General features: G+C 59.7%; 2 protein-coding genes across 3 annotated transcripts in view; one reads left to right on the top strand and one right to left on the bottom strand.

Moving 5' to 3' along the window:
• Positions 1–5,984, top strand: part of RABEP2 (rabaptin, RAB GTPase binding effector protein 2) — a 13,352-nt gene extending 7,368 nt beyond the window's left edge. Inside the window, exons 4-13 of the mRNA XM_043560214.1 lie at positions 456–566; positions 654–1,001; positions 1,262–1,357; positions 1,452–1,550; positions 2,832–2,987; positions 4,047–4,224; positions 4,369–4,380; positions 4,470–4,525; positions 4,788–4,904; positions 5,336–5,984. Coding sequence (XP_043416149.1) covers positions 456–566; positions 654–1,001; positions 1,262–1,357; positions 1,452–1,550; positions 2,832–2,987; positions 4,047–4,224; positions 4,369–4,380; positions 4,470–4,525; positions 4,788–4,904; positions 5,336–5,437 — 1,275 coding nt within the window. The 3' untranslated portion in view covers positions 5,438–5,984. The remainder of the gene's footprint in view (positions 1–455; positions 567–653; positions 1,002–1,261; positions 1,358–1,451; positions 1,551–2,831; positions 2,988–4,046; positions 4,225–4,368; positions 4,381–4,469; positions 4,526–4,787; positions 4,905–5,335) is intronic.
• On the bottom strand, positions 5,939–21,508 carry ATP2A1 (ATPase sarcoplasmic/endoplasmic reticulum Ca2+ transporting 1). Of its 2 annotated transcripts, XM_043560202.1 has the most exons (23): positions 21,191–21,508; positions 20,826–20,843; positions 20,343–20,425; positions 18,822–18,926; positions 17,991–18,129; positions 15,976–16,056; positions 15,035–15,120; positions 14,582–14,879; positions 14,223–14,389; positions 12,446–12,534; positions 12,076–12,178; positions 11,744–11,875; positions 10,057–10,179; positions 9,710–9,928; positions 8,671–9,006; positions 8,246–8,466; positions 7,936–8,138; positions 7,704–7,789; positions 7,478–7,611; positions 7,239–7,356; positions 6,942–7,059; positions 6,664–6,708; positions 5,939–6,246 (listed from the first exon to the last, which is right to left on the bottom strand). In XM_043560202.1, exons 1-22 carry the CDS (start codon positions 21,306–21,308, stop codon positions 6,704–6,706), a joined length of 2,982 nt encoding a protein of 993 aa, XP_043416137.1. In that variant the 5' UTR covers positions 21,309–21,508; the 3' UTR covers positions 5,939–6,246; positions 6,664–6,703. The 2 variants fall into 2 exon arrangements, with proteins under 2 accessions (XP_043416137.1, XP_043416136.1); XM_043560201.1 differs by lacking the exon at positions 6,664–6,708.

Raw genomic sequence — 21,508 nt, 5'->3', positions numbered from 1 at the left:
AGGAGTAAAGAAAAGCCCACCCTCTCCCTTTAAGGAGTTGCCCTGGAAGTTTGCGTTTACATCTCCTTTGCCGGAACTTGGTCGAGTGGCCACGCTTAGTTACAGGGAAGGTGAGAAATGTGGATGGTGTTGTAGGATTTAGGGCACGCGCCCAACTATAAATGCAAGCTCCTGTGATAAAAGAAACAACTGAAAATGGATGTCGGGGAAGGAAAGAATGAGCGAGTGGGTACCAGGAAGATAGTCGCGACTTTGGCTTCTTTACCTGCCGTGTGACCTGGGCAAGTCGCATAAGCTCCCGGAGCCTCTGTGTTTTTATCTTTAAAACGGGGAGGCCCGGCACCCTCTTGGGAGGATTAGAAGGGCTGACGTGCTTGGAGAGAAGGCTCAGAACAGACCCTAGGGGTCCAGTAGTCGGGAGGGGGACGGCTGCTGCCCAACCTCCCTTCCTCCAGGCCCACGAGGACTCGGAGAAGCTTCGGGAGATCGTGCTGCCCATGGAGCAGGAGATTGAGGAGCTGAAGGCGAAACTGCTCAGGGCAGAGGAGCTCATTCAAGAGATCCAGGTGAGGGGGCGGCCGGGGGGTTGCTGCGGGAAGAGGGGGCGCCGCAGGACCCCGGCCCCCCAGCCTCTTCCCTGCCCCTTCCCCTAGAGACGGCCCCGGCCTCCCCCTTCCTTACACGGCTCCACGGAGTTGCTGCCCCTGTCCCGGGACCCATCGCCCCCGCTGGAGCCTCTCGAGGAGCTGAGTGGAGACGGGGGCGCGGCGGCCGAAGCCTTCGCCCACAACTGTGACGATAGCGCTTCCATCTCTTCCTTCTCCCTCGGTGGCGGGGCCGGCAGCACGTCCCTGCCCCGCAGCCGCCAGGGCCTGAGCCCCGAGCAGGAAGAGACCGCCTCTCTGGTGTCCACGGGCACCCTGGTCCCCGAGGGCATCTACCTGCCCCCTCCTGGTTACCAGCTCGTCCCGGACAACCAGTGGGAGCAGCTGCAAATGGAGGTGAGTGGAGGGGGCGGAGCGGCCTGCCCATGCGCTCGCATCCACCTCCCCCTTCCCCGGATGCTCCCGGGCACCCCCTGTGTCCACCCCTGGAGCTCGAACTGGGGCTCAGGCAACAGAGGCAGGGTGGCCGGTTGAGAGATGTCCCCCCACCCCACCCCACCCCACCCCACTGAGATGTAGAAGGCAGGCCCGAGGGGCATGGTGAGGAGGGCGGGCCTCCGCTCGGAGGCTGAGACCCAGGCCGGCATCCGTGGCAGGGCCGGCAGCTGCAGAAGGACCTGGAGAGCATCAGCCGAGAGCGGGACGAGCTGCAGGAGGGCCTGAGACGGAGCAACGAGGACTGCGCCAAGCAGGTGGGTCCCGCTCTGCCGCAGCCCCAGCAGGGCCCCCGGCGGCGGCGGCCTGCCTCCTGGCCCCGACCTCACCCTCACCTCCTTCCACCCACAGATGCAAGTGCTCCTGGCCCAGGTCCAGAACTCAGAGCAGCTGCTGCGGACCCTGCAGGGGACCGTGAGCCAGGCCCAGGAGCGGGTTCAGCTGCAGATGGTGAGGGCTGGGGGCCGGGCACGAGGGAGAGGAGTGTGACGGGGATTGGCCGAGAGGGGCACGTGGAAAAGTCAAGACACCTGTCCTGCCCCGCCCCCCCGGCGGCTCAGGCTGTGCCCTGGAGTTGGTGTCGGTCGGGCGCGCGAAGGGTTTCCAGGGCACCGGGCGCTGCGGTCAGAGCAAGGGTTCTGCGTTCGCACGGGGCCCCCCACGCACCAGCTCGGTGATCCTGAGCTGACCCCACAAGCTTGGAGCTTCTGCCTCGGCTCCTTGAAATCGAGATGGTGGGACCTGGCGTGCACAGTCGTGCGGCTTAAAAGCAAGGCTTGCAGAACCGGATACTCCCCGAGTCCAGCCGGGAAACGTACATGATTCTCCCGGGCCAGGTGTAGACAGGAAGGCGCGCTGCGGCCGAGCCGAGAGGACCGCAAAGGGCGCCGCTGCCCCTCGGCTCTGTGACCGGAGCCACGTGGGAATGCGGGCTCGATGCTGCCAGGTTTTCTGATGTGTCCAGAGAAGCCAGAAGCCTGGGTATTTGCGTGCTGTCTCCTGACTTTTAAAGTTGACAACTAATTAAAAAAAATTTTTTTTAACGTTTGTTTTTGAGAGAGAGAGAGAGAGAGTGCGCGCGTGCATGCGCAAGTGGGGGAAGGGCAGAGATACAGGGAGACACAGAATCCGAAGCAGGCTCCAGGCTCCGAGCTGTCAGCACAGAGCTTGACAGGGGGCTCGAACCCATGAGCCGCAAGATCATGACCCGAGCTGAAGTCAGACGCTTAACCGACTGAGCCACCCAGGCGCCCCTAAAGTTGGCACCTAATTGAAGCTTAAAAACAACCAAAAAAAAGTACGGACCAAGTAAAACACTCGAGGTGGCCCGCCACTTGTGACCTCCAGGCCACCGAGGCAGGTGTATAAAGGGGATGCCTGGGTGGCTCGGTCGGTTGAGCATCTGACTCCTGATTTCGGCTCTGGCCATGATCTCACGGTTTGTGAGTTCGAGCCCCACATCGGGCTCTGTGCTGATGGCGCGGAGCCTGCTTGGGATTCTGTCTGCCTGTCTCTCTGTCTCTCTCTGCCCCTTCCCATTCACACTCTCTCAAAATAAAAAACTAAAAGAAGAGTGTATAAGAAGCTTGGGGGTCAAAGGCACTTAATAAAGGGTGCTTCTTCCTTTCTCAGCGGCGGAGGGTGTGAGGAGGAGGGGTCAGGGTTTGGCCTCACGGGGCTCTGGCGACACCCTGTCCCCCTCATCCCCTCCTACTGACTATGCATCCCCAGGCAGAGCTGGCCACATCACACAAGTGCCTGAGCCACGAGGTAAAGCGGCTGACTGAGGAAAACCAAGGACTCCGGGCCGAGCAGCCGCTGTCTTCCGCCCCCCGGGGCCTGGAGCAGGATGAGGGTCACGAGGAGTCACTGCCCAGCTTGGTGCCGGTAAGGGGAGTGTGGGTGCTGACAGCCCGGGGTCCCCCCTGCTGGCCCTTATCCTCCACGCAGAGCAGAGCATTGGCCTGGGACCATCCCCCCTTCCCAGCCTCGGTGTAAAGAGAAGATGACTTTGCAGAGCGCTTGACGTGAAGGAGGCAGTGATGTGACTGTTGTTTTGTTTTTTTTTTTTTTTTTAATGTTTATTTTTGAGAGAGAGAGAGAGACAGAGCCAGAGTGGGGGAGGGCAGAGAGAGAGGGAGACACAGAACCTGAAGCAGGCTCCAGGCTCCGAGCTGTCAGCACAGAGCCCGATGCGGGGCTCGAACTCACGAACCGTGAGATCACGACCTGAGCTGAATTGGACGCTTGACCGGCGGAGCCACCCAGGCGCCCCTGGTTTGTTATTTTGAAGTGAGAGCCACAAAACTGAATTCATCGTCATCTTGGTTTATTACCAAGCTGTCTTCGTTGACCTGTGCGTGGCTCTGTGGACCGAGTTCATTAGGAACCTGAAGGTCACCCGGAACCCTTGCCCACCCTGAGAGCTATGGCCTCTGTCTCCTTCCGTGCGCCCCCGTAAACCCCTGGGTTCTGTTTCTGCCGTCCTGACCTTTGATTGAACTAAGGGTAATCCTACAACTGGGTGTCCCCATGGGACTGTGGGGGACTCTCAGTGTCTCTGAGGTCCTGGTGGATCCCCTGTCGTTCTCTTGCTCTCTTTTGGTATCATTTGTGTTGTGCTACATGCGCGGCTGTCCAAATAGTGCAGTGCTAACTTTTGTTTTCTGAGCATTACAAAACGGTGTCCCGCTCTAGGCAATTTTCGGGAACTTTCTGCCCTCAGCGCCGTGCCGGCGGGTCCCTCCAGCCCTGGCAGTGTGGCCGCTGTAACGTGTTCACTGCCGGCTCTGTCCGTCCACTCTCCTTGGGAGCGGCCACGGGGGTCCTTTCCCCTTTTCAGTTCCCTCCCTCCGTTCCTTTGTCCCCTTCCCCGCCCCGTCCCCGTCGGGCTGCTGGCCCCTGTGGCCTCCGGCCTGCCGGGCAGGTGACCGGCCTCCCTTGCAGGAGCTGCAGCAGCTGGTGCACCACACGAGGCAGGAGGCGCGGGCCCAGCAGCAGGCCCGGGAGCACGAGGCTGAGCGCCTCCGGATTGAGATCGTGACGCTCCGGGAGGCGCTGGAGGAGGAGACTGCGGCCAGGGCCAGCCTGGAGGGGCAGCTGAGGGTGCAGCGGGAGGAGACAGGTGAGGGCGGAGGAGGGGAGCCGCCCCGGCCTCGCCCCCAGGGAGGCTGACCTCCCCACAGGGGAGCACCCGGGCACCAGTTGGGGAGAGAGAGGAGACCGCGTAAGAACAAGCCTTGACCTCTCTTTTTTCCTTTCCACGCAGAGGTGATGGAGGGTGAGTATGGGCTGGAGCCTGGCCGGGCAGGGGGGGGGCAGGGCAGGGAGGGTGCGGGTCTGACGTCCGGCCCCTGCCTGACTTCCCAGCCTCCCTGTGCAGCCTGAGGACGGAGATGGAGCGGATCCAGCAGGAACAGAGCAAGGTGAGGCTGGACTCCGGGGCCAGACTCCATGACGGCGGGAGGGGTGGCAGCGTGGATACCCCCACCGGCCTCTCCCGCCCTTTCTGTCGCCTTTAGGCCGGGTGGCAGGAAGGCCCCGAGGTAGCCACCGGGCTCCGGCCTCCCAGAAGAGGTCAGGGTCAGGGACGGTGTGGAAGGGGCACCCCCGTCCAGACATCTTGTTTCCTTGGCCGCACGCCGTCCCATCTGGTGCCAGCCCCAGCTCTGCGTCCTGTCCCCCCAGGCCCAGCTCACAGACCTCCTCTCAGAACAGAGGGCCAAGGTGCTGCGGCTGCAGGCTGAGCTGGAGACCAGTGAACAGGTGCAGAGGGATTTTGTACGACTGTCCCAGGCCCTGCAGGTACAGTGTGTCCCCTTCCCATCAGGCTGGCATGATCCAGGTGGCTTGTTCTAGATCCTGCGAGGACAGCCTTCCAATTAGGGGAGTTCCCTTCCTCTTCCCGAGGCCGGCGTCCTCCTCTCCTCTGAGTTATTGCTCAAAAGAAATTGAAGGCCGTGCGCGTCTGTCTTTGCACACGTGGAGTCCTTGGCCCAGAGCCTGGCATGCCACGTGTGGCATATTGTGTCAGCCCCACCTGCCCAGCCCGTGCTGCATCAGGCCACTCTGTCAGGACCCATTTCTTCCCTTGGACCCACTTTCACTGTGGGTTGGGAAGATGGGGCGCCTGGGTATACTGGTCCCGGGCCCTCGTCCCTTGGAGGGCTGGCAGGTGGGACGGGGGCTACGTTTCCCCGCCAAGCACCCTTCTCCTGCCTCGCCGGACCCCACAGGTGCGCCTAGAACGGATCCGCCAGGCCGAGAGTCTGGAGCAAGTACGCAGCATCGTGGATGAGGCGCCCCTCAGGGACATCAGGGACATCAAGGACACCTGAGGGGCTAGCACCCACCCACCCCGGGGGAGACTGCCTTTCCCCACTCCTGAACCAAGAGGCCTGGGCTTCGGGGGTCTCGGGATAGTGTCTTCATCCTCTCCAAGCCTAGGGTTGAGGTGCCGGGGCCGCCGCTTCCCTGTCTCTCTAGCGCCTCCTCCCAGGGGTGGCTGGCCTCCTGCCCCCAAGGATGACACCTGGGTGGGAGTCCCAGCCCCCTCCGGGAACCAAAGGTGCAGGCTTAGCCCTGCGGCCTCCTGGCTGCCATGCTGCCTCCTGGGTCCTGGTCCTCCTGCCGCTGTCTCCTGAGCCAGAGTAATAGCCACATCGCTTCCCCGACGCACAGCCGAGCTGTGAGCGGCAGCTGGGGGCCTCTGGCGCGTGGCCGCGGGTCCCTCCACCCGTGCACCCCGGGACGGGCAGCTGCTCTCTGGACCGCATGACACTAAGATGCTTGTCCCCAGGGGCCCAACCCAGGCCCCAAGATGTGCACAGAGGCAAGGCCAGACTTTTCTGTCATTTATTTTCAATAAATAAGCAGCTCAGCTCAGTCCGTTGCCTTGTCCCTGCAAGCCCCGTGGGGTTGGGGAGGGGAGGTTTTCCAAGAGCAGGAGGGAGGGAAGGTGGGGTGTTGAGGGGGTTGGAAAAGTGAAAGGGACCATGGTGTTTATAAACAGAAAAACGTTGGGGGTGGGGGGACGGGGAGGGCACGTGGGAGTCTGTGCCACAGCTCTGCCTGAAGATGCGTCACTATCAGGGCGGGGAAGAAGGGGCAAAAAGGACTGATTACTTCCTTCTTTCATCTTCTGGATCTGGAAGGAGAAAGGGAAGGATGAGGCAGGGGGTGGGAGAGGAGGGGAAAAGTCCCTCCCGGGCTCTGTGTCCCCCGGCCCCTGGCACACTCACCTGGAGGGTCTCCCCAGCCCCCTGGACTCACCTGTGTCCCAGAGCCCACTCCTCCCCAGCACTGTAGCCCGGGCAGACAGCTCAGCGCCCAGCGCAGCGCAGCGCAGCGCAGCCCAGCACGCACCGTGCTGCCCGAGGCGGGGCGCCGCCGACCTCACAGTGAGGGCAGCAGCCCGCCCGGCCCCGGAAGCGTGGCAGCGGCAGTGGCAGCAGGGGCTCCAGGTGGAGCAGCGAGCGCAAGTGACCTCAGGCGCCACCGAGGGGGAGAGGGGGACGCGCGGGGGGCACAGCAGCTAGGGGCGAGGGCGAGAGGGGGGCGATACCTGTGACACGGTTCAAAGAGATGGAGGAGGGGGAAACGGGTTATCCTATGGCCAGAGAGGACAGAGAGACGGTTACGGAGGGCGGGGGCGGGCGCGGAGGGCCAAGAGGGCTAAGGGGGCTGCGGGTGCCTGCACAGGTGCAGGGGAGTGGGGGCCCGGGGAAGGGACCAGAGCACCCAGCTGAGAAGGGGGGGGGGGGGCAGGCGCCTTTGCAGCGCAGAGGGAGGGGCCGTGTGGGGCCAGGGGCGGACGGTGCCGAGGCGGGGGGCATGGCTTACCCTCTAGGTAGTTCCGAGCAATGAACTTGAGGAGCTCATCGAGCAGGATGACTGGAAATGAGATCTTGAGGACCATGAGCCACTGGGTGGAGTCCAGGGCCCGGAGCTTGAAGATCATCTGGAGGGGGCGGGGGAGGGGCAGGCGGGGGTGGTGAGGACCAGCACTGCCCTCGGAGGGAGGGGACAGCCCAGAACCCCGGGAGGAACCACCGGGGCCTGACGCCCTCCTCTGTCAGTGCCCCAGCCTACGAAGGCTCCCTGAGGGGCAGAGCAAGGTCCCTGGCGGAGGAGGCTCACCGGCAGAGGGTCGACATAGAGGATGAGGAAGTGCAGGGACATGGACAGGCAGATGGAGCCCAGCAGCCAGATGTTCACCCAGGGCGGCATCCGCAGAAGGGACTGGTTCTCAGACAGGCTGTGAGGCGGAGGCCGGGTGGCGGCAGAGGGGGGCAGAAGAAAGCAGTGGTGAGCAGAGAGAGGACAGGGAGGACACGGTGGCCTGTGGGAGGCGGCAGGGGTGGGTGGGCAGGCCCCACCTGTTGAGAGCGTTGCACATTTCAATGGTAACCAGCACAGACAAGGCCATGGTCATGGGCTGGGGGGCCTCAAAGACCTCGCAGTCCAGGCCCTCAAAGTCGGGGTTTTCCTCGTTGCACTGCATGAAGTGAGTCTGTGGGGGAAGGATTGAGGAGCTGGGATCCCACAGAAGCCTCCACGCCACCCTCTTGCTCCTCACCCTCCTCCCGCCTCTGTCCTCCCTACCAGCTGGCTGTAAGTGACGTGAGGCCCGTCATCTGCATACAGAAACCACCAGGCAGCCGCTCCCACAGTGGCCGCACCCACGTAGCCTGTGATAGAGACGGGAGAGGGGAGGCGTCAGGAGGGCTCCTGGCCATGAACAGCTGGTTGAGGAAGAGGGCCCCTCGGGTTGGCTGCATCAGGGAGCAGGTGTCCCGGAGGGTTGGAAAGGATTGTGGGGTCCCGTCCTGCTCACCCCCGATTGCCATGTAGCGGAAGAAGAGCCAGCCACTGATGAGGGGCTCCTTGGGGCTCCGGGGAGGCCGGTCCATGATGTCCAGGTCTGGTGGGTTGAAGCCCAGGGCTGTGGCCGGGAGCCCGTCAGTCACCAAGTTCACCCACAGCAGCTGCACAGGGATCAGGGCCTCAGGCAGTCCTAAGGCGGCGGTCAGGAAGATGCTGCCAGAAGGAGGGGGTCACACGTCCATCCTGCCTCCGGACCTGGGGTCGCCCCCCACCCCCACCCGGCCCTGGGTTCCTCCGCGGTGCCCTCCCTGGCCGCTCACCAGACCACCTCGCCCACGTTGGAGGAGATGAGGTAGCGGATGAACTGCTTCATGTTGTTGTAGATGGCGCGGCCCTCCTCCACCGCAGCCACGATGGTGGAGAAGTTGTCGTCGGCCAGCACCATCTCGGAAGCGGTCTTGGCCACGGCGGTGCCGGATCCCATGGCGATGCCGATCTCGGCCTTCTTCAGGGCAGGGGCATCGTTGACACCATCACCCGTCTGAGGGGAGAAAGCGAAGGTGGGACGCGAAGCCTGGCACACACCCCTCCTCCGGGGTTGACCCTCCCCTGTGCATCTGGCCAGGGCCCCCGCTTAGTCCCCCGGGGCCCCCAGCTCTCGAGACCATCATCTCAGGGGACTCTGTGCAGACTGCTCGTCGCCCATGCACGTGGGCCCCGCCGCGCAGCCCTGCCGTCCCCTCACCATGGCCGTGATCTCATCGTAGGACTGCAGATACTCCACGATCTTCGACTTATGGGAGGGCTCCACACGGGCGAAGCAGCAGGCGCGACGGCAGGCCTCCCGCTGTTCCGCCAGGGGCAGGTCGTCAAACTCCCGGCCGGTGTAGGCTCGGTCGGCCACCTCCTCGTTCTCCCCAAAGATGCCGATTCGTCGGCAGATGGCAATGGCTGTGCCCTTGTTGTCCCCGGTGATCATGATGACTCGGATTCCGGCATCCCGGCACAGCTGAATAGAGCCCGTGACCTCCTTGCGGGGCGGGTCCAGCATGCCCACCACGCCGACAAATGTCAGGTCCGTCTGGGGAGACAGCAGAGAGCGACGGGGTTGGGGAAGGACTCGGAAAATGAGCCGGGGAGGAAGCTCAGGGGGAAATGGGGAGAAAGCTGACCCTGGGCCCGGTGTGTAAATCCCAGGGGGGCCTCAGAAGCCCAGGGGCCAGAGATCCTCCCTGTTCACACGTGCGCCTGCAGGCCTGATGCCGCCAAGCCCGTCGTCGCTGGCAGACCGCGTGCATTTCAGGGCAAGAACTCGAGCTGAGAGGACAGTGGCTTCTGCCCTCAGGAGGGCCACTCACTCAGTCTACAGCTTTGAGCAAATCCACGCTACCTGCCGGGCCAAGGGGTCCCGTCTGGAAAACGAAGGGAGTGGACTTTGGTGCTATTGAGAGAGCCAGTCCACTGCAAGATAAGGCGCTTGCGCCAGAATTCAGGTCTATGCCCTGCTTCTCGAATCAGGAATACCTCACTCTGGAAACACATCGGCAGAACCGAGAATGCCCGCTGACCGAGTGGCTCTCTGTTCTGGCTGCCAGCGCCACGCCTCACTTCACACGGGTCCATGATCACAAGCAAAGTAGTACTGGACTAGGGGGTTCCTAAGGTTCTTTCAGATTCTAGGTCCCGTCCTGTGATTCTAGGGCCCGTGCGAAGTAGGAGAGGACCGGGGCGGTGCAGGGGTGAGGCGGATGACTCTGGGGTGACGGGAGGCTTCGTCTGCTCACCTCGTACTCCATGAACCTGGCAGAGTCATCCAGGATCATCTCCTCTCGCTTCGGGGGGGTGTCCCGGGTGGCCAGGGCCAGGCAGCGCAGGGTATCCCGGCCGGTGCCCCACTCCTTGATCACGGACAGGATCTTGTCCTTCACCGGCCCTGTAATCGGCACGCGGGTGGTGCCAACTCGCACGTAGTTACAGCGGTCGATGACCCCCTCAGGGGCACCCTAGGAGACCAGAATGGCTCTCAGAGACTACTGTCTTTCTTCCAGGGCACAGTGACAGGGGGCAGGGATAGGAGAGGGCCTCGGGATTCGGAAGAAGAGGAGGACCGAGGCACATTCTGATTTCTGACCTTGACAAACATCTTGTTGCCCACGGCAGCCCGGGATTTGGCCGGGGAGCAATAGACAGACATGGACTTCCGGTCTCGGGAGAACTCCAGGGTAAATTCCTTCTTCATTAGCTGGCGGATCACCTGGGAGAGAGGAGACAGACAGGAAGAGGCCAGACGTGAGGCTGGTGGAATCAGAACGATGATGTTGTGCCTGCAGGGCAGAGTCCCAGACCTCTTAAAACACAGTCAAAAAGGATCTGGAGGTCAGAGCAGATCCCAGGCTGTCTCAGACTGCTGTCTCGGTCTGGTACCTACGGCACAAATGGAGAGAATTCCAAGGCTGCTGGGGCCACCTTCTTACAGCATCCAGTTTAAAGCCCAGCAGAAACAGGAGGGCACAAGATGGCACTATCTGGTAGAACTTTCCGTGATGATGGGAATGTTCTGTAATCTGACCCGTCCAACACGGCACAGTTGAGCACGGTTATTGGGCATGGAAAATGTGGCTAGTGCAGGGGAAGAACTGGGTTTTTACTTTTATTTAATCTTAACTAATTCAAATGGAAATGACTACACGTGGGCTCCTAGAGACGTGTCATCGGACGACGCAGACCCAGTAGCCTGGCACGCTGTAATAAGCACTCCACGAAATCAGTGAGAGCCTTTTTTCACCAGATGCATCATAGACACTTCAGAGTAAACCGGGAATGACAGTAACAATAAATAAGAGAGAAGCTGATGCTTATACTAAAGCAGCAATGAGCATTTTACAAATACAAAAAACAGGAAAAAAGAATGAGTGAGGGGCGCCTGGGTGGCTGGGTCGGTTAAATGTCCGACTTTGGCTCAGGTTCGATCTCACCGGTCGTGAGTTTGAGCCCCTGCGTCAGGCTCTCTGCTGTCAGTGCAGAGCGCACTTCAGATGCTCTGTCCCCTCTCTCTCTGCCCCTCCCCTGCTTGCGCACACATGCAAAAATAAATAAACGTTTTAAAAATATTTCTTTCAAGGGGTGCCTGGGTGGCTCTTTCAGTTGGGCGTCCGACTTCGGCTCAGGTCATGATCTCACAGTCCGTGGGTTCGAGCCCTGCGTCGGCCTCTGGGCTGACAGCTCAGAGCCTGGAGCCTGCTTCGGATTCTGTGTCTCCCTCTCTCTCTGCCCCTCCCCTGCTCATGCTCTCTGTCTCTCTCTCTCTCTGTCTCTCAAAAATAAACGTTTAAAAAAATTAAAAAAATATATTTCTCTCAAGAATAATTTTTCTCTCTCAAAAATAAACATTTAAAAAAAAAGGAATGAGCGATGCTGAAAACATAATATAGAAGAGGAACTTGATATACACATTAAGTAAATATTAATCCATAGAATGGAGTTTGTTCATCTGGACAAGGGGAAGCACCACGATGGAGGGCTTGTGCTTTGTGTGCCCAGCTCCGTCCCTTCCACCTAGGGACACGCAGGAGGAAGTGCCATCCAGGGGCGCTGCAGTTGGCGGTGGAAAGTCCAGGGGCAGGAGGTTCCACCCAGAGCCAGCCTGGCCAAGGAAAGCTGTGGAGAGGCCGTCTGCTTGTGCTGACTGGGGTCCCGGCATGGGGCACAAGGCCCTGCCGGGCCGGACCGGGGGCCTCTGTGTCCTGAGGTTCCCTGGGTCCCGGCCTGTGCGAGCCGGGGTGAAGGAGGACCCCACGGGAGGCAGCGCACAGACTCACTGAGTTGCAGGCGTTGGCCCGCTCCACTTTTGAGAGGCTCCTCACGTCTGTGCTGAACACATTCATCTTCTCCACCAGGGTGGTGAGCGCCGTCTCTGTTGCCTCACCCACCTTCTCGTAAACACCTTTGGCCTGAGAGGACAGAGGAGGAAGAGCAGGTAGGTGCCCTGCGCTCCCGGCCCCTCGCTCCCACCTCTCGCGCCCGCCGTCCCCCTTCCACCCAGGCCAGGACCGGACTCGGGACAAGGCAGGCCCTTCCCCTGCGGCCTGCTGAGGAGGCCTGAGTCAGTGGGAAGGGGGTGGAGGGGCTGCCTCTGGCGTGGAGAGGTTACCTCGTTGAAGTCCAAGGAGGAGTCATTGCAGAGGGCACAAATGGTGGCCAACTCCACCAGCCCATCATACTGCCCTGAGCGGACTGGCTTATCATTCTTCAAGCTGGCAGCGGGGCAGGGAGGAAGGAAGGAAAAGAGACAGGGAGAGAAGAACAGGGACTGAGATGCAGAGAGAACGTGGGGAAAGCGGCGAGGGACGGTCAGGGACACGGCGACTGACACGGAGGCCAGGTGGGAGAGAGAACAAGGTTGGGGCAGAAGAGGAGACGAGAAGAAGGACAAAACTAGAGGCAGGGCCCCAGGGAGAGAAGTGGAGGGTGTGTGTCTGGGGGGTGGCGAGAAGCTCAGGGGAGAGCTTTGGGGGACTTACACCTCTCCTTCTGGAGCGTAAGTAGAACCAGTGATGGAGAACTCGTTCAGGACACAGATGTTTCCGTCCACCTTGTCGATAATAAACATCTACAGGGAGAAGGGCAGGCGCACAGAGGTCTGTCACCATCCCCGAAGGCCAGTGCCCTGTCCCATGCTCACAGACTAATGGGAGACTCCTGGCTGCTTGCCTCCCCTCTCCTGGTACTCCCTTGCCACCATTCTCCGGGTTCAGCGTTAGTGGCCCCAAAATAAGTCATTGGTTTCTGCAGGCCACCACTGGAGGCTCCTTCAGATCAGTTAATAAAAAGCGACCTGCACGGTAAAAGGTGCTTGCGGCCAGATCTTCCAGTTTTGCAGGAAGAGCCAGAAAGTCAGGTTATCTTCCTGTGCCATCTCCAGACTTTCAAATGAGGGCAATCAATTCATTTTTAGGGAACAGGACAGGAGCCCAGTTGCAGAAGCCTGCGGTCTGGCTTTGAAGCCTGGGCTCTGGAAGGTCCCAGAGAGGAGCAAGCCTGCTCTGAGCTATAGCCAGCGGGGAAGGATGGGGCTAAAGACGAGTTCCGAGATAAAGCGGTTCTGTGGTCAAGTTTGCAAAACTCTGGGTTAAAGAAAGCGGAATCCACCCTCTTGACGGTCAGCGTTCTCCAAGGCTTTCAAGTGCCAGCAAGCATGTGGGTGTCCCCAAAGGAGCTAAGGGTACAGCTGTCCTCGCCTGACCACACGGCCCTCGATTCTCAGAACAATTTATTCTTCCTGGATATGCCAGCCCCCGGAACCCTCCTTAGAGCCGGGGTTCTCTGCCTGGGGTCCATGAATGAGACCCCCGACCCCAACCCTCTGCCAAGAGGTCTGTGAACTTTGATGGCAAAACAAAAAACAAAAAACAAAAAACCTCTCATTTTCTGACATTGAGCATTTCCTTCCAATTACGAATGCAGGCAATGGACCACATCAGTATTAGCAACAGCCGTGCCTTTGCCACCAGTGTGATCACAGATACTTTCCTATCACGCTGCATTGCTGCAGAACCCTCACAATAGCATCTCTGCTCATCGCGGCTTCCTGCTACTTAATGCGTTAGTTCCAAAGCCTGTGTGTGACCAAATCACAAATTTGTTTTTAAAATGTTTTGGTAACTGAATTGCAATCACCGGTTTCCCTGTAACCCGATGCATTTTTTTAAACAGAACCCTATGTATTTTCTTTTCTACGTTTCAACTGTTGTCCATACTGCCACACATTCCCACTGAGGTACAGAAAAAAGTAAGAGCCCGGGGAGCCCGGGTGGCTCAATCGATAAAGCGTCAGATTCTTGGTTTCGGCTCAGGTCATGATCTCGTGGTTCGTGAACACTGACAGTGCAGAGCCTGCTTGGGATTCTCTTTCTTTCCCTCTCTCTATCCCCCCCCCCCCCACCGCCCCTCCCCTGCTCACGCTCTCTCTCTCTCTCTTTCTCAAAAAAATAAAGAAAAAAGAAAGAAAGGAAAAGAAAAGAAGAGAAAAGAGAAAGAAAAGATTAAGAGCCCTGGTCTGGGAAATGCTGTTCAAGATTCGTGTGGCCATGGAGGATCATTCTAGCAGGTGGGGTGAGCAGAGGGGTCTCTCTCGGCCTTTTTCGCAGCTGGCCGATCACACTCTACCTGCCCTCTGAGCATTTGTTTCCCCGGCCAGAATGAGAAGCTGCCAGTGAGGAAGGGGTAACCCCATCTTTGAAGGGCTCATTTCATCCCAAAGGCAGTCTTCGGAGAGGGAGCTGCCCCCCCTTCCCTGACCTTGCAGACAGACATCTGGTTGGTGGTGAGGGTGCCCGTCTTGTCGGAACAGATGACGGAGGTGCAGCCCAGAGTCTCCACGGAGGGCAGGCTCCTCACGATTGCATTTTTCTTTGCCATCCGCCGGGTGCCCAAGGCCAGGCAGGTGGTGATGACCGCAGGAAGGCCTGTGGGGAGGAAGAGGAAGGAGTGAGGACTCAGTGACAGGGGAGAGAGGGAGACCTTGTGTGGTAGGCTGAATAATAGCTCCCAAGGCAATCAGGTCCCGATCCCTGGAACCTGTAAACGTTACCCTACTTGGAAAAGGGGTCTTTGCAGATTAGATTAGCAGATGGGAGGAGAGAGAGAGCTCGCCATACCTTCTGGGATTGCGGCCACAGCCAGGGCCACGGCAATCTTAAAGTAGTAGATGGCACCCCGCAGCCAGGAGCCGCCGTGGACGGGATCGTTGAAATGGCCGATGTTGATGAGCCAGACGGCCACACAGATGAGGGAGATGACCTTGGAGAGCTGCTCCCCAAACTCATCCAGCTTCTGCTGCAGAGGGGTTTTGTCCTGTTCCGTGGCAGCCATCTGGTCACGGATCTTCCCAATCTCGGTGCTCACACCAGTAGTGGCCACGATGCCTAAGGCCTTGCCAGCTGCGATGTTGGTACCCTGAGAGGGTGAATGAGAGGCGAGGAATCAGGCGAGAGGAGACCCTCACGCTGCATCCTCCGAACTGCGGGCCTCATCTCTTCTCATGCCGCCATGTCCCTCCCACACCGGGGCCTCTGGCTTGAGCACACGACAGCTGGCCCTGCATGGCTCACCGAGAAAAGCATGTTCTTCTTATCCTGGTTGACAGCTCGGGGGTCAGGAACAGGGTCTGTGTGCTTGATGACAGATACGGACTCGCCTGTGGAGAAGGAGCCAAGGGGTTTTCAGATGACATCATGTCCTTCTCCCATCCTTCCCGCCCCTAACTCCCGCCCTGCTTGGCAGGACAGGGCCTGGTAAGGACCGAGCAGCAGTTCTGGGGGAAGTCTGAACTCTGGAAAAAGCGATGGGAAATCCATCGCACTTAGAGTAAAAGTTGCCCTGAGTCCCAGCTTAACCACTTACATGCTGCATAAACTGGGATCTCTTAACCTCTGTTCCTCTGTAAAATGGAGGCAATATATATAGAGACTTCGGAACAGGGTCCTGGCGAACGTCGAACGAGCTGACGTATGTGAAGGTGCACAGTCAACGACAGAGCACGTTCTTGGGAAGGAGACGTCCCTACCGTGCCTCCCTCACCCCACTGGGCAGGGGCTCAGGGAGCTGCCCCGGGCCGGCCCATCCTTGCCTCTTTGGCCCACAGGGAAAGCTCCCTGGCTCTTCACCCTCCCTCTCCCAGTGGAGAAACAGAAGCAGCTGTGGTTTCAACCATCCAGACCCTCCGTCATGTCCTAGAATCTGTGGTTCCTCACTTGGGGGCTTTTGAGGGAACGGGAGAGTTCTCTGGGTGTCTGAATGCCCATGAGGAAGGGCGGGGTCAATGACCATCTGGAGAGTGGACCATCAGCATAAACACCCTGCCCTCTCCCATGACCCCTTGTTTCAGGCTTGCGACAGTGAACAAAGCTGAGCCACTCTGAGTGGGTCGTGTTGCTGGGTGTTCTCTGTCACCCACCTGGAATCTCCTCCCTGTGTGTCCCCTCAGCTCCCCGCCTCATCGAATCCTCCCCCCGCCCCTGCATGAAGCATCCTCCCACCCAGGCCCCCGGACCCGTCAGGATGGACTGGTCAACCCGGAGGGTGGTGGATTTGATGGACAGGATGCGGATATCTGCAGGCACTTTGTCGCCCACTGTGGGAAGAGCAGACAAGAGTGAAGTCAGTTGAGGAAGGAGTTTTTTCCTTCCCAAGAAAAGCCCAATCTTCGTCTGACTACCTTACCTCGTCCTTCAGGTCGCCAGGGCTGGGTGCCCACCCTGGGCTTGTGTCAGGCCCTTGGTGTGGGTTGCTGAAGCCCTAGCAAGCACCACCCCCCCCCCAACATTCATTCCAATTGCCCCCTTGTCGCTTTTCTCCCCCTGGGGCTGTGAGCCCGTGAGTGGGCCCTGCGCACTGCCTGGCACATAGCACGTGCTGGATAACGTGCACCGAGTGGCCAACAGGAAAATTAGGAATGGTCCAGTTGTGTAACGGGACAGCAAAACAGAGAGGGAAACAAGAGGGAGAAAAGTGAGGAGAGAAGGGCAAGAAAAGAACTGAAGAAAACGGTAAACTTGAGGGACGCGCATCCGGGGGAGAGAATGCCATGGAATCACGGGGCAGGGGAACAACAAGAAACGGGAGAAAACATGGAAATTGAGAAAATCAGTGTCAAGCAGGACAAAAGCTGGAGCAAGGGGGAAGGGGGAGAAGGGAAGAAGCAGGAGGAGAGGGAGGAGCCGCAGGGGCAGAGGGCGCAGGTCCAGCAGGGCCTGGCGGAGGCCGCACGACTGCGTGCACGTTAGAAACCCGCCAGGCCCTGGTCTGAGCACCTGAGGGAAGGCAGGAAGCCTCGGTGAGTGAGCTGGGGAGATGATGGGAGAGCAGGGGAGGTCTGCAGGAAACAAGGAATAGGGGGTGGGCTGGGGAAAGCCGAGCAAGCGTGGGGACAGGCCACGGGAGATCCACGGGGGTGGGTCAGTACGGGAAACCACCTCGTGGGTGGGCTGACAAGGCGGGTAACGCCCCCCTGGACTTCAGGGCCTCTGGGGAGGCTAATCACCCCCCAGAGGCTCTGCCAATCCCGCCTGGTCCCGCAGATGGTACTGGGGACAGGGTTCGCGGGGCCGTTTCCCTTTCCCTGTTTCTAGGGTCCCTCCTCCTATGCCGGAGGAAGCTGACGGAGGAGGGAGGCGGTGGCCACGGAGTTGGGCGGGACACCCTGTCACCCAAGCCCCGGCGATATTTATAGACGTTCATGGCGCTGACTCCAAACTGTCACCGTGGCAGGGCGGCCCTGTAATGGCGCAGCGGGGTCTTCAGCCCGCCCTCCCTCCCTCTCCCCAGGTTGCCCACGGTGGCAACTTGGGAGTCTTGTGGAAGGAAGGAGGCCTAGATCCATCCCCCTATGCCAGGGCCCTAGAGATGTGGGAAGGCCCGTGCGGGGCCAATATAAAAACCGCTGAAGGGGGCAGAATCCCAGTAATCTTAGCCACCCGGCCCCCACCCCTCCCTGGTCAGGCATTAAGTGTCCCTCACCGGAGAGGCGGGGCCCCTCCTTGAGCTCCCTCCTCCCAGGTCCCGTGCTCCCTGCTGGGCCCTGAGTTTCCCTTACATGGTTGGGGGCTTGAGCCTTCGGCCCCCCTCCTCCCTTCTACCCTCACTCCTTCCCCTTCAAGAGGCCTCAAGGGCACTGAGAGGTCAAGATTTAAAGCTGACCAAGCTTGGGGGTGGGTGGAAGGAGCGGGAAGCCAGGCTTCGGGAGGGGGGTGGAGACGGGGCCATTGGCAGGGACTAGGTTCCACCTGTTGCTTGCAAGTGCTGGGTGAGAGGAGGGGGAGCAAGGGGTCCGCCTGGAGCGTCAGGGACAGGACTGGCTGTTCCTGCTGAGACTCTGACGGGGAGGGGTGCTGTGGCCACAGTGCCCTGGGGTGACCTCCTGAGGAGTCTGGGAAGGAGAGGCAAAGGTTCCACCATCCTGGCTACCTCCCGGACACCAGAATCAGCGGCCCCCACCCTCAACATACACATCCTCCCTGTCTTGAGCTCAAGGCCTCCCTTCCTGGACCACTCACTCCCATCACTCACCAGCCACCTCCACAATGTCCCCGGGGACAATGTCCCGAGCCTTGATCCTCTGTACTGTCTTGCGGTCAGCCCGGTAGACTTTCCCCATCTCGGGTTCATATTCCTTCAGAGCCTCAATGGCATTCTCTGCATTACGCTCCTGGAGGGACAGGGTGGAGGAGAGGAGGGTCATCAGAGGGAGGAAGGTTATAGAAGGGGAGGGGACTGGCCGGGCAGGATTAGGGGCAGGGGCCAGAGTCCTCGGAGAAACAGGGACAGGACAGAGGAAGAGCAGGTTATGCAGCCCTGACTTCTGGCATAGGGGAGTAAGACACACCTACCACGTGAAGGTAGGTGTGTGTGTCGAGGAAACTGTCACTTATGGCTGAAAACAGGTAAGGATGTTCAGAGGAGAGAAGAAAAGAGAATCAAAGAAAATCTGAAAGCAAGGGGCAGGAAAAGTAGAGGGTGGTAAGGTAAGAAGGAAAATCAAACTACATTTATTGAGCTGCTACTATATGCCAGGCATGGGGCTGGCTACTTCACACTCATCCTGGTACATTTCACCACAACTCTGAGGGACAGGATTGTTAACCCCACTTTATGGATGAGGAAACTGAGGCTGAGAGGTGAAGGAACTTGCCTGGGTTATCCAGCCAGCAAGTGACAGTGGAAACACCAGTCTCCCCACCCCCCCCCCTTTCCCACACTCCATCCCCTTTCCAAACCTGGCATTAGGAACAGAGAACAAGGCAAGCCCAGAGGAAGTGACGGAGGAGGAGGAGACTGGGAGGGAGGATGGCTTCATGTTTAGTGTCAGGATGTAAGGACTGAGGCGGGGTCACTGCTAACCTGCCAAACCCCCACGATGGCATTGGCAATGAGGATCAAGAGGATGACAAAGGGTTCAACAAAGGCAGTGATGGTTTCTTCACCTTCTTCGAACCAGGCCAGCACCTGGGAGCAGGGGAAGGGAGAATAACAGGTGATATACCCCCCCCCGAACACATAAAGAAAGGCAGTGAGGCTGCGAAAGTGTGCAGGAGGCAACAGGGCTGGGCATCACGCGGGGACCGCAGCCCTGCATGTCTGAGGTCCTACGCGCTCCAAAGTGCAGACTCACAGGGGCACAGCCACTGCTGTTATGCAGCGGGAATGTGCAGGTGTAGACGTGTACAGCTCGGGGTTTAACTGGGAATGCTTTCGGATTTCCCTGGCCGAGCTGTTGGCCTGGAAACAAAGCTCGCAGGACACCCAGGCCAGCGACCCCCCACAACCACATCCATCCCATGGGAGACAAAACTCCACAGGGAAAACCCTGTGGTCCTCGCGGACGCTGCCCCCCCCCCCCCCGCCAGCCCTCCCCAACAGCCCAAGGCAGGGAAGCTCCAATTTCATGAGGGAGCAGGAGGGGGGATAGTGTTACGGGGCCTCCTGTACACACCCCACCCCAGCTGTTGCCACTGCCGGGCAACAGCTACAGGCAAATGTCAAGGAGCAAATCTGAGAAGGGAGAAGGGAGGCCCTGCCAGCTAGTACTCAGGGGCCTCCAGGGCCTCCATAACGGAGAGCAGGGGACAGGGAGACATCTTGGCCCCCAGTCTTGTCTTCCAGCAGGACTAAGATGTTAAGGAAGAAACTCTAAAAGATGGGCTGCTGGAGTGCTCGGTGTCGAGGGGGGCTCCTGGGCCAGACAGGTGTTGGTCCTGCCGCTAGGAGGGGCCCGGCGAGGGCGAGTAAGGTCAGGCCAGCGGGGTGAAGGGGGGAGGGGGGCCCCAGGAGTCCCAGTCTGGACAGCGGCCGGCAGCGAAGCCCGGAGACAGGTAAGGGGTCCGGATGGGCCTTCTGGCACATCTGGGGGCACCCTCACACCAGCAGCTCTTTCCCGCCTCTGGGAGGGAGTCTTTGCCCTGACCAATCGGCGCCGAGAGGGCGGGGCAGGGGGCCAGGAGGCTCGGGGATTGGTGGAGCGGCTGTGCGCCCCGGGGCATGCCGGGAGCGGCGGTGGCCTGAGCGTAGCCGTGTGTGAGCCCTGAGCCGGGGAGCCCAGCGTTTGGGAGGGGTAACCCGAGCCCTCGAAGCCCTTGAAGCTGCGGGGGTGGCTTAGCTTCAGTGTTTTGGCCGAGAACACCCTTAAAGCTTAAAATAAAACCTGCCTGTGGGGTGTGGGGAGGACCGAGGCGTATGCGCATCAGCACGCCCCCCCCCCCCCCCATACCTTCCTCGGCTCTGGTTTGGGGAACAGGATGCCGAGGGCTTGGACCAGAGGGGCCGGAGCCCCCCCCCCTCCGCCCCCCACCCCCCGCAGCCCCGTGGATGCTCCAGATCCCCGACCCACACCCCGGCCGGCCCCAGATGCCCTCCCACACTTACGAAGGAAATGCAGGCGGCCAGGAGAAGGATCCGCACCAGGAGGTCTTCAAACTGCTCTATCACCAACTCCCACAGGGACTTCCCTGGGAGAAGAGGCAGGGGAGGGGGCCCCCACGGTTAAGGTCTGGTGGATGAATGGCTGGGACTCCAGGTGCAGGCTGGGATCCAGGGGCTGAGAGTGGCCTGATTTCCACAGCCTAAGCAGGAAGGTTCTGGGGGTGATGGGCAAGCCGCTTGGTACTGAGAGGACTGAGGGAGCTCGCCAGGAGTCCAGAAACAGGCTCCCCAAAGTTGTGGTTGGTTGTTCAAGGGCTGGAGGCCTCACAGAGAAAGTACCTGGAGACTCCTGCCCCCAGCCAGCCTTTATTTAACCTTTGGGGAGGGTATTTGCCCCAGGAGTCAGTCGGGAGAAGGTGGAGAGAAGGGAGTGGGGGGTGTGGGGAGGAGTGTCATTAAGAGAGTCCAGAGATTCCAGTAACTTACCTTCCTCAGCAGGGAGCTCTACCCAGGGAAAAAAAAGAAAAAGACACATTCATTTGGGGTTCAGTCTAATGCCCCCCCACCCCCACCCAGGATTCTGTGGCTAAGGTAAGAGAATCAGGTCACCAAAAGGGCATCTGAGGTTCACCAAGGTCATCCCAGAAAACCTCCCAAAAGTCTGAGCCTCAGGGACCCTGTTTTGTCAGTATCCTCTTAACCCCTGCAGTCACCGGACCATGGCCAACCTCCTCCCTGAGGTACTCGGGAGGGAGAGACTCCAGTGTGTCTAAGTGTGTGAGTGTGTGTCTATGTCTGTGTTGTGGGGGAGCAAGAGGGCGTTACCAGCCTTTCATCTAAGAGACACTTACCATTGGGGCCGTATTTCTCTAGGTGCCGCTTCACTTGGTCCGGCGTCAGGCCTGTAGTCTCGCTCACCCCAAAATAGGCCAGACATTCTTCTGTGGTCTTGGAGTGTGCAGCCTCCATTGTGCTCCCTTCCTGGGGGCCAGGGGGCCGTGTGCTCCTTCTGGGGAGTTCTCACGCGTTGGGGGTCTTCCTCAGTGCGTCCAACTGCCTGTTTGTCTGGGTTTCTTGTTTTTTCTCTCCTGCCCCCCCCAGGATTTTCTTCCCTCCACGAAGCTCTGACCCCCGTCCCACTTGCAGCAGCCGGCCACCCCCCCAGCCCC

The sequence above is a fragment of the Prionailurus bengalensis genome, chromosome E3, assembly GCF_016509475.1.
Source record: "Prionailurus bengalensis isolate Pbe53 chromosome E3, Fcat_Pben_1.1_paternal_pri, whole genome shotgun sequence".
Classification (NCBI taxonomy): domain Eukaryota; kingdom Metazoa; phylum Chordata; class Mammalia; order Carnivora; family Felidae; genus Prionailurus; species Prionailurus bengalensis.
This window is presented reverse-complemented; position numbering and strand designations above follow the sequence as displayed.